Here is an 11989-nt window from a genome sequence, read left to right as displayed (position 1 = left end):
GTAGTTTTAATGACTCAGAACTCACTCTCTGCATCCAAAAGAAAAGACAAAACATTTGTAGAGCACAAATATGTTCTGCGAATCGTCGCCACTTTCTACAACAGACGCACAAATACAAAGGACTGGGATCAGTCGAGGAGCTAGCCATCGTTCACACAATACCATAGCTAGCTAGTAACCACATGTTGAATTCAGAATGTTAATATCCCCAAAAAGTAAAATTACTTCCACTTATGAGTAACCTCTAAACATACAACATTATTCATGAACAAAACACAGTGTATGACTTCGCGCATAAAGGAATCAACATTTTCTGAAGACAGAAAAAGCGGGCCCACCTTTCATAGTGCATCAAAATGATTTGAGCACGCAGGGTAAAACGTAAGTATACTCCCATATTCCCAGGATGCAGGCATACATAACAAATCAACATGCTATATTAATATATGAACCTGGTGAAATTCAAAGTATTTTAACTGTTACATTACCATATTTTTTATTTGATACAGCGCCATTTAGGTTAGGCTGTTTGATCGAAGAAACCTGCACGATGTAAAAAGTTTCTCATTAACGTTACATTATCATACATTTTATCTCTGACCTGTCAGCTACAGAAAAGGCCACACACTCTACCATATCCTATATCTGCTACATGATTCATGTTAGATTATTTTTTGGACGGAATGGTAGTGGAATGCTACAAAACTGCAATGCTGTTTTTTAATCGGCTATTTGATGACGTGAATATAGTCCGATTAGTTCTATCTATTGACTAGGATGGTTCTCCCCTTCCTCTGAAGAGCCTCCCCTGGTTTGTACAACTGCACACTAGTTTAAAAAAACTAATTTAAATGTCCTAAATTGGAAATGTAAAAAAATAAACGTTTTAATGGGCCTACTCTGTTAAAGCACTATAATATAGTGATAGACAAACAGCATTCCATATTCCAGCAGATTAGTTTGATTGACTAGGCCATGGTTCAAACCTAGGTCTCAAGCATACCCCAAGACCGTTAGCCCGCTGAGCAAAAGCCATTTGCTTGGGGAGCTAACCCAACTTACAGTTACCAATTTCGCATTCACGGGTCAATGAACCATCTACATTAGCATATCATCAGACTGCCTTGCTGAAAAACAAAGCACCATTTTTCTTCAAGAATGGATTTAATAACAATTTGAAATTATCATATGTAATCAAAGTAATCATATGTTCCATAACTCTTCATAATAGAAAATAGCAAGACTAGGAATTCCATATACATCAAACAAATTTATTGAATTACCTTCCAGAGGTCCAAACAATCATTCCAACTGTCCTGTTTTTGTTCAAGGCTGCGTAGAGATCAGTGAGATCAACCTGCCCCTAAAACCCATTGTCTACAAGTTATAAAGTGAGTTTCTGTTCAATCATTAGTTTGATAGTAAAGCAATCTAGCCATTACATGTTACGCATCAAAATGCCTTAGTGTTGGGACTGTATTGACGCTTTGTTGAGATTCTGAATATGATGGGAGCACAAGGCTACTGGGATACATTGGGTACATTTGCAGTTGGGTTGACCTGATGGCAACTTGTGTGGAAAAAGCCAAATTAAAAGGCAACAGTTGAGCCAAAGGAGAGATAAGTGGAAGATAGAAAGTGATGAACAATATGAATGACAGTATTATGAACATCTAAAGCAATCTCTGAAACTTAAGAAAGCTTTATTGTTACTGTGCGTGTTCACCTAATACTTTCTAAAAAGCTTTTACCACCAAATCCACTGTTTCTTCTGCCTTTCTTTGAAGCCCTATCCGTTCCCCACATTTGCCCCTCAAACTGCTGAAGAGGGAAAACGTATCACTATAGAAAAAAAAAGGAATTAGAAGTCCATAAGTCCATGGTGTCTCGTCCCTCAGGGGGATCAAAGAACTGAACTAGCCAGGCCACCAGGGGGCTCCATCACTTTAGCCGCTGCACGATGACTGCGTTGAGCAGGTTGGCATCCCGCAGCGTCTGGCTCTCGTCAGTCAGCTCCTTGTTGGGGAAGGTTGTTATGAGCACAAACTCCGTCGCGGCCATTAAAGGTCGAGCTCCCACCACAAACTGACGCACGTCCGACACCCTGTTGACAAGAGAAATGATAGATAGAATATTTCATATGTTGTTTGTAATGGTGGGAGTAAGGCGATGTAGAGCTTAATGGCTCCAAAACTGACCTGTGAGTGTGGTTGAACTTCTGCACCAGTCTTCCCCCGTCGGCCAGTCTGATCTGGATGTTGGTCACAGGCTGGGAGGCGTCCAGGTTCACAGAGGCGATGGCCTGGGCCTCACTGGCTACCTGGTCCTGGTCCCCCATACGTGGAGCAGACACCAGTTCAGGGGTGGCACTGAGGTGGGAAAGAGACATTTATTGTGATTACTGTATTTGACAGTTACATATCTAGAAAACATAAAAAAAGGTAATGAAATACCATATCACATTGTGCCATAATTTCCTTTTCTACCCCCTTGTGGTAATAAGGTGTAACAGCCACCCTATTCAATCAATCACATTTATTTATGAAGCCCTTCTTACATCAGCTGATGTCACAAAGTGCTGTACAGAAACCCAGCCTAAAACCCCCAACAGCAAGCAATGCAGGTGTAGAAGCATTTAATCTGAGAATATTTGGTCTGTAACCAAATCTAAAAACCAGTGATGAAAAACAGGTTATTTCTTCCATGCAGGTGGACAGACAGGCGAGTCGATACAATTTACATTACCCTTCTAGAACAGTATTTCCCAACTTTGGTCCTCCAGTAACCCCAACAGCACACATTTTTGTTGTAGCCCCGGACAAAAACACCTGATTCAACTTGCCACGGGCTTGATGATTAATTGACAAGTAGAATCAGGTGTGCTTGTCAGGGGCCACAACAAGTTATATGTACTGTTGGGGGTACTGGAGGACCTGAGTTAGGAAACACTGTTCTAGGTGATGCATTCTTTCAGAATAGATCCAAGCTCACCTGCCCAGTTTCTGTCCTTCCCCGCCGAATGCCTTGAAGGTAACCTTGGGTTTCGAGAAGTCCTCATCCCGATGGTCCTCCATATCCAAGTTGACCTGACCCCCCCGGGAACGCTGTCTCAACTCCAAAGGAATTTCCCTGAAAGGAGGAATGACTTCTATTATGACAATGCTTCAGCAATGAGGAAACAGACTTCAGGAGAGAGACATGTGTCCCCCAGCTGTCCAGTGCTGAGCAGAATGTGTATGCCATAAATTAATTTCTAACTTAGTAAATGGATTTAGAAACATGTGACATTATATGCGTGACATGCAGTCACGCATATAAACAGTATGACAAGCAGACAGTATGGACAGTGTACTCACCCCCTACGGATGGACTCCAGGAAAATGGCATTGCCAGGATCACTGTAGTTTCTGAGTTCACCGTCGCCCAGGCTGAAACCTGTCTTCCACAGCTTCAGGACTACATGCACCTTCAGCACGTAGTAAAGAAAATAGGCTACATCAAGTATACTAAAGTAAATGTACTCTTCCGAGATCAAATTTATACTAGCAATACAAAATATCTATTAAAATAAATTCACTGTCAAACACTAACATCCTGCTGGCTGTTAGCAGCTCTTCTCTCTCCAGCCACATAAACAGGCTCCTCCTCAGGCGCTGCACCAAGCCGGTAGCCACCGCCAATGAACGGCTAGAGGGAGGGTTAGAGGAGAAAAAGAGTAAGCAAAACATTATACACCATTACCTCTGATTTAAGGTCAATTCCAAAACACAGGGATAATAACACATAGGTGCAGGACACAATTACTGAGAAGCTTTTCTTACCCTGGCTCGACTAGGCTCTCCTGGGCCTCTCCCAGCCTTCTCCACAGGTACGGCCCCATGCTCCTTAGCCCCCTTGAAGAGGTCCTCCACCACCTCATTAGAGCTCTTCTTCTTGGGGGGGCCCACAATCTGCTGCCCACTGCGTTCAGAACCCCCAGCAAAGAACCTAGAGGGAAGCAAAGGAAGAATGTGGATACAACACAATCAGAATTTTGGATCTTGTCCAAGAGGCAGCCTCTGGTTACAACATCAGTGCTGTGATTCAAATAAATTAAATCTTATTTGTCACATGCTTCAAAAGCAACAGATGTAGACTAACAGTGAAAAGCTTACTTATGGGCCCTTCCCAACAAATCAGAGAGCAATAAAAAATATATTATAAGATGAGGAGTGAATGAGTAACGATAACTTGGCTATATACACGGGGTACCTGTACCAAGTTAAAGTGCAGGGATACGAGGTACATATTGGTAGGGATAAAGTGACAAGGCAACAGTATAGACAAACAGTAGCAGCAACGTATGTGATGAGTCAAAAGAGTTAGTGCAAATAGGGTCAATGCAGATAGCTAAATAGTTAACCAATAATAATAATTAGTTAACCCAGAATAACTAGCAGTCTTAGTTAGCAGTCTTATGGCTTGGGGGTAGAAGCTGCTCAGGATCCTGTTGGTTCCAGACTTAGTAGCAGAGAGAACAGTCTATGACTTGGGTGTCTGGAGTCTGACAGTTTTTAGAGCCTTCCTCTGACGCTGCCTGGCATAGAGGTCCTGGATGGCAGGTAGCTCAGCCCCAGTGGCGTACTGGGCCGTACGCACTAGACTATGTAGCGCCTTGCGGTCGGATGCCGAGCAGTTGCCATTCCAAGCGGTGATGCAGCCAGTCAAGATGCTCTCAAATGGTGCAGCTGTATAACTTTGAGGATCTGAGGGCATATGCCTAATCTTTTCAGCCTCCTGAGGGGAAAGCGACATTGTCAGGCCTTCTTCACAACTGTGTTGGTGTGTGTGGACCATGATAATTCCTTAGTGATGCGAACACCGAGGAACTTTATGCTCTCGACACACTCCACTACAGCCCCGCCGATGGGGGCGTGCTCGGCACTCTGTCTTGCTGACTTTGAGGGAGAAGTTGTTGTCCTGGCACCACACTGCCAGGTCACCGACCTCCTCTCTATAGGCTGTCTCATCGTTGTCGGTGATCAGGCCAACCACTATCGTATAGTCAGCTAACTTAATGATGGTGTTGGGAGTTGTGCACGGCCATGCAGTCGTGGGTGAACAGGGAGTACAGGAGGAGACTAAGCACACACCCCTGAGGGGCCAGTGTTGCGGATGTCTAGTTAACTACCCTCACCAGCTGGGGGCGGCCCATCAGGAAGTCCAGGATCCAGTTGCAGAGGGAGGTGTTCAGTCCCAATGTCCTGAGCTTAGTAATGAGGTGTTGAATGCTGAGCTAGTCAATGCACATCATTCTCACATACAGTGCATTGGGGAACTATTCAGACCCCTTGACTTTTTCCACATTAAGTTACAGCCTTATTCTAAAATGGATCAAATCGTTTTCCCCCCACATCTACACACAATACCCAAAAAAGAACAAAGCAAAAGGGTTACACAATTTTGCAAATTTATTAAGAACAAAACACTTAAATATCACATTTATATAAGTATTCAGACCCTTTACTCAGTACTTTGTTTTAGCACCTTTGGCCGCAATTACAGCCAAGTCGTTTAGGGTATGACGCTACAAGCTTGGCACACCTGTATTTGGGGAGTTTCTCCCATTCTTTTCTGCAGATCCTCTCAAGCTCTGTCAGGTTGGATGGGGAGCGTTCCTGCACAGCTATTTTTCAGGTCTCTCCAGAGATATTTGATCGGGATCAAGTCCGGGCTCTGGCTGGGCCACTCAAGGATATTCAGAGACTTGTCCTGAAGCCATTCCGTTGTCTTGGCTGTGTGCTTAGGGTCTTTGTCCTGTTGGAAGGTGAACCTTTGCCCCAGTCTGAGGTCCTGAGCGCTCTGGAGCAGGTTTTCATCAAGGATCTCTCTGTACTTTGCACCGTTCATCTTTCCCTCAGTCCCTGAAAAACATCCCCACAGCATGATGCTGCCACCACCATGCTTCACCGTAGGGATGGTGCCAGGTTTCCTCCAGACGTGACGCTTAGCATTCAGGCCAAAGAGTTCAACATTGGTTTAATCAGAACAGAGAATCTTGTTTCTCATGGCCTGAGAGTCCTTTAGGTTCCTTTTGGCAAACTCTAAGCGGGCTGTCATGTGCCTTTAACTGAGGAGTGGCTTCCGTCTGGCCACTCTACCATAAAGGCCTGATTGGTGGAGTGCTGCAGAGATGTTTGTCCTTCTGGAAGGTTCTCCCATCTCCACAGAGGAACTCTGGAGCTCTGTCAGAGTGACCATCGGGTTCTTGGGCACCTCCCTGACACTAGCGGTTCGGGGGGGGGGGGGGGGGGGGGGGGTTGGCAGTGCCCCTGTGACAACAATTTTGGATTCCCTTGTGGCCCCCCTAAATGTGCAGTATGAAATCATTTTTACATAACATATTTTTGCTATCGTTCTTTTTTTACATCCGTTATTAGACAGTGGCAACGATGATGATTATGAACATGGTCTTTTGCCTGCTAATGCCTGCAATGCAGTCAAGAAAACGATATGACAACAATAACGTCTAATGTAACTGGCCCCTCTAACAGTACAACTGGCCCCAGCTTGGCCCCCCCAGTTGAAATGGTCTAGAACCGCCACTGTTCCCTGACCAAGGCCCTTCTCCCCCGATTTCTCAGTTTGGCCGGGTGGCCAGCTCTAGTAAGAATCTTGTTGGTTCCAAACTTCTTCCATTTAAGAATGATGGCGACCACTGTGTTCTTGGGGATCTTCAATGCTGCAGAAATGTTTTGGTACCCTTCCTCAGATCTGTGCCTCGACACAATCCTGTCTCGGAGCTCTAGGGACAATTCCTTCAACCTCATGCCTCGGGTTTTGCTCTGACATGTACTGTCAGCTGTGGGACCTTATATAGACAGGTGTGTGCCTTTCCAAATCATGTCCAATCAAATGAATTTACCACAGGTGGACTCCAATCAAGTTGTAGAAACATCTCAAGGATGGTCTGAATACGTATGTAAATGTATTTTTTTATTTTTAAAAGATTTGCTAAAATATTGAAAAACCTGTTTTTGCTTTGTCATTATGGGATAGTGTGTAGATTGATGAGGAAAAATATTTTTTTCATCCAGTTTAGAATAAGGCTGTAATGTAGCAACATGTGTAAAAGGTCAAGGGGTCTGAATACTTTCAGAATGCACTGTAGGTGTTCCTCTTGTCCAGGTGTGAGAGGGAAGTGTGGAGTGCATGTGCATTAGAGAATGCATCATCCGTGGATCTGTTGGGGTGGTATGCAAATTGGAGTGGGTCCAGGGTGTCTGGGATGTCGTTGTTGATGTTGATGTGAGCCATGACCAGCCTTTTAAAGCATTTCATGGCTACAGATGCGAGTGCTACGTCCCGAGAGTCATTTAGACAGGTTACCTTGGCGAACTTTGGCACAGGGACTATAGTGGTCTGCTTGAAACATGTAGGCATTACATACTGGGTCAGGGAGAGGTTCATAATGTCAGTTTAGACACTTGCAGGTCAGCGCATGGTCCAAATTCACATCCTGGTAATCCGTCTGCCCCCGCGGCCTTGTGAATGTTAAACCGTTTAAAGGTCTTACTTACATCAGCTATAGAGAGTGAGATCAGTCATCCGGAACAGCTGGTGCTTTCATGAATGGTTCAGTGTTGCTTTCCTCGAAGCAAGCATAGAAGAAACTTAGCTCGTCTGGTATGCTTGCGTCACTGGGCAGCTCGCGGCTGGGTTCCCCTTTGTAATCCATGATAGTTTGCAAGCCCTGCCCCATCTGACAAGCATCAGAGCCGGCTGTATTGACGACTCAGAGGTCGTAGCGAGATTTATTTTACAAGTGTCCGGATTAGTGTCCTGCTCCTTGAAAGCGGTAGCTCTAGCCTTCAGCTCAGTGCAGATGTTGCCTGTAATCCATGGCTTCTGGATGGGATATGTACATGCTGTCACTGTGGGGATGACATCGTTGATGCACTTAACTTTTTAGTGACAGGGGGCAGTATTCGGAAATTCAGATGAATGACATGCCCAACGTAAACTGCCTGTTACTCAGGCCCAGAAGCTAGGATATGCATATTCTTGGTAGCATTGGATAGAAAACACTCTGAAACTTAAAATAATGTCTGAGTATAATAGAACTGATATGGCAGGTGAAAACCCAAGGAAAATCCATCCAGGAAGTGGGATTTTTTTGATGCTAGTGGTTTTCCATTGAATGCCTATTGACTATGTAATTGGTTAGGGCCCAGATTGCAGTTCCTATGGCTTCCACCAGATGTCAACAGTCTTTAGACATGGTTTCAGGCTTGTTTTCTGAAAAACGATGAAGAAAAATACCTTTTGGTCAGGGGACCGGGGAAGCATGCAGTACTTCTTTCTTTTTCCTATCTATTGAATACGCTATTGTCCGGTTTAAATATTATTGATTATTTAGATAATTGACACCTTGAGGATGAGTTAGAAACATCGTTTGACATGTTTCGACGAACTTTACCGATACTATTAGGATGTACTTGTCTGCATGTTTTGACCGCCTTTGAGCCAGTGGAGTACTGAACAAAACATGCCAACAAAACAGAGTTTTTGGGATAAAAAGAAGGACTTTATCGAACAAAACAACCATTTATTGTGTTCCTGGGACCCTTGTGATTGCAACCAGATGAAGATCTTCAAAGGTAAGTGATTTATTTTATTGCTATTTTTGACTTTCGTGACTCCTCTGCTTGGTTGGAAAATGTTTGTATGCTTTTGTGTGCGGGGCGCTGTCCTCAGATAATCACGTTACGCTTAGGCCTTTAAGCCTTTATGAAATCTGACAAAGCAGCTGGATTAACAAGAAGTTAATCTTTTAACCGATGTATAACACTTGTATTTTCATTAATGTTTATTATTACTATTTCTGTCATTTGAATTTGGCGCTCTGCAATTTCACAGGATGTTGTCAAGGTGGGTCGCTAGCAGCACGCCTGCGCCAAACAGGTTAATGAAGGCGGTGACTGGTGTGTCCTGAAACAGTCCTGTGGCTTAAGCATCCACTTCATCGGATCATCTCCGTATTGAGCTCGTCACTGGTACTTCCTGTTTGAGTTTTTGCTTGTAAGCCGAAATCAGGATGATAAGAGTTATGGTCAGATTTGCCAAAGGGAGGGTGGGGAGACCTTTGTATGCGTTTGTGTGTGGAGTAAAGATGATCTAGAGTTTTTCACCTCTAGCTGCACAGTTGACATGCTGGTAAAAATGAGGTAAGACGGATTTCAGTTTCCCTGCATTAAAATCACTAGCCACTAGAAGCGGCGCCTCTGGATGTGCACTCTCTCGTTTGCTTATGGCCCTATACAGCTCATTGAGTGCGGTCTTAGTGCCAGCATCGGTTTGTGATGGTAAATATACAGCTACTGTTGACAAGTAACACAGGGACCCACTCCCACCCAGCAGAATCTGTTGATGCGGCAGAAAGCAATACCAGCCTAGAGAGAACTGAATAGAGAAACCAAAATAGTTTTGGTACATTCTGGAGGCACCCTACACTCAGTCCAAAATACACATAGCCTAGGCCTACATGCAATGTGAAATGCATACACCCTAAAGTCATAGAAGTAAAGAGACTTACCTTTCCCCTTCCTCCTCGTCACTGTCATCTTCTTCCTCGTGCATCATATCCCTGAAGGAGGTCACTCTATTTTCACTCCTTTACATAACAAAATAACAATGAATGACAATAGGGTCAAACATTAATCATGTAACATGAAATGTTTCATAGAATAATCATAAAAAAATATGACAAAGGCAACACTGAAAGGACATGGGCATCCTGTTTTAATGGTACAGTTAGCTATGTACCTGCCAGGCCCTGTGGAACGAGGCACAGAGGATCCACCACTCTCTGGCTGAGGTAGTGTCACTATGTCATCCTCAGCACCATCTTCAAAGAAACTGGCCAGGGCAAGCTAAGGAAATAGACCAAGATGCCATGTCATTCAAACATCAAGATCTCAATGTCTAGTCATAGTCTAAAGCTGATTACTAGCTATCTAACGTTGGCTAGTTAGAGCTTAATTGTGAACTTGCCTAATTAAGAAGTAGCTACCTACTAGCAGTTAGCTGAGGAGGATGTTCTACATACTATACTTGCTAGCAATTAACGTTAGGATGGGAAACATCTGATACGTTAGCCATCATCTCAGTGACTAGTTGGAAAATGTTGTTATGAAGTTGGCTTACTGCTGGATCATAATATCTGACAATCGGATAGTTAGCTAACGCGTTAGTTACAATAGTTAGCTAAATTAGCCACCTAGCTAATCTGCTAGCTAGCCAGATAACGTTAGTTAGCTAGAACGCAGTGAGCCATTCATAAATGAAACGGATTTGTTAGCAGGTTAACATTAAACTCGCTACTAGACAGTGGTAGTAAAACATTGGTATCTGTGTGAAACTGATTGGTAGATATAACTAGATACCAGGGAATATGACCGCAATGGTCACTCGATCTATTGTTGTGAGAAAGAGTGACTTGCACAAATCGCCAGCAGAAACTAGTACGATAGCTAGCCTGCTAGTAAGTGTTAGCTAGCTAACTAGATACTGTCATTCGTATGTTGTTGTGAGTTAACTTCAAATATCACATGTAGGTCGATGTGATCAGCATGTACCTGCAAATCCCAACCGGCAGACTCCAAGAAAAAACGGGCCCTCTCTTCATCAACATCAGTAACCGCAACGAACTCCCTCACCGACGATTCTTGGTCCGCCATTTTGATATGCCCATTCAATGACTGTTCCGACTCCAGTTGAGGAAACATCTACCAACTTGGTTCCTATCTCAGCAAAATGCAGTAGGCTACAGGAGGGTAAGGCAAACAGGCCTACATGTGAACAATGTTTATGACGTGTTGTATTTTCCTGACAAAGTTAATACATTTTATTTGGAGGAATAATATTTCACATAGATTTGACATTTATATCTAAAACGGTATTATCTGTAGGCTATTACCATAGTTACTGCTTCCAGGCCTCACTCACAAAGATGAGGTGAAGAAAGCCTGGTAGAGGCTAGTATTACCATAACAAATATACCGGTATTTTCTGCCTTATTAACAAATGGGCAATCTGGGATTTGAATCATCCAAAACGTTTTTCTAAACAGCTGAGGGATTGGACTGGAGCAGTGTAACCACTCTCAAATTCATAGACAGTCCATGAATGGGATCAACATTTTAGTTTTAACCACGTTTTTAAATCTATATTGGTGTTTGTTTACAATCAAAACAAGCTTACATTTTGGGTTCTGATGGGTATATCAGTTCTACTATTAAATACTGTTTGGGCATTTATAAGTTATATTCTTCAAGAATTCCCCTGAGCTATCTGATAAGATTTCTATTTTAATTGTTTCTTCGTCACTAATAGAGCTCGCCAGCTTATAGTCCTAAAAAACAGAAATTAGTTACCTCTGTTTTGTTTAGCCATTCCTATGCGGAAAATGAACGGGGATAAACGCCGAAAATAAGATCTGAGTTTAGCACAGGCTTAGGAGATCTTATATGTTTTGTTTTATAATATCAGTCAGTTAGCCTGACCTTTATGAATTATGACGCCTTTTATGTGCTTGGTGTTTCTTTTTATTACATAAATGCTTCCAAATTCACAAAAAGTGACGTTAGCTGATGATGTTCATAGATGAAAATGTATCGGATCTCCTAAGCCTGTTTTTACCACAGACCTTATTTTCAGCATTTATCCAAAAACCCTACAAAACTCCATTTACTTTCCCATGGGCTTTGTCCAAAGAACCATGGCAGAGTTAGTCCGTACAAAAATAAGCCTTCACTATTTCTCTCTATAAAGAAGGCATTTAAACACTAACCATCTAGTATATACACTGAGCACTGAGTATGCCAAACATTAGGAACATCTTCCTAATATTGAGTTGCACCTCCCCAATCAGAACAGCCTCAATTTGTCGGGGCATGGACTCTACAAGGTGTCGAAAGCATTCCACAGGGATGCTGGCTCCTTGTTGACT

The 11989-nt window shown here is 43.1% G+C and overlaps 1 protein-coding gene across 2 annotated transcripts; it reads right to left on the bottom strand.

Annotated features, from left to right (window-relative positions):
- Nucleotides 1-1250: 1250 nt before the first annotated feature.
- nsfl1c (NSFL1 (p97) cofactor (p47)) lies at nt 1251-10754 on the bottom strand. 2 transcript variants are annotated; one of them, XM_029719584.1, is made up of 9 exons: nt 10617-10754; nt 9805-9911; nt 9575-9652; nt 3822-3987; nt 3592-3687; nt 3357-3469; nt 2992-3129; nt 2199-2369; nt 1251-2104 (listed from the first exon to the last, which is right to left on the bottom strand). In XM_029719584.1, exons 1-9 carry the CDS (start codon nt 10716-10718, stop codon nt 1942-1944), a joined length of 1134 nt encoding a protein of 377 aa, XP_029575444.1. In that variant the 5' UTR covers nt 10719-10754; the 3' UTR covers nt 1251-1941. The 2 variants fall into 2 exon arrangements, with proteins under 2 accessions (XP_029575444.1, XP_029575445.1); XM_029719585.1 differs by having other exon boundaries at nt 3357-3466.
- Nucleotides 10755-11989: the final 1235 nt, after the last annotated feature.

The sequence above is a fragment of the Salmo trutta genome, chromosome 28 (genome assembly GCF_901001165.1).
Source record: "Salmo trutta chromosome 28, fSalTru1.1, whole genome shotgun sequence".
Lineage (NCBI taxonomy): Eukaryota > Metazoa > Chordata > Actinopteri > Salmoniformes > Salmonidae > Salmo > Salmo trutta.
This window is presented reverse-complemented; position numbering and strand designations above follow the sequence as displayed.

Coding starts and splice junctions, on each gene's coding strand:
- nsfl1c (XM_029719584.1), bottom strand. CDS start 10,718: ATGGCGGACCAAGAATCGTCGGTGAGGGAGTTCGTTGCGGTTACTGAT. Junction 3,130..3,356: donor CTGGAGTCCATCCGTAGGGG/GTGAGTACACTG, acceptor TCCTCCTTTCAG/GGAAATTCCTTTGGAGTTGA. Junction 2,370..2,991: donor GAAGGACAGAAACTGGGCAG/GTGAGCTTGGAT, acceptor TTCCCACCTCAG/TGCCACCCCTGAACTGGTGT.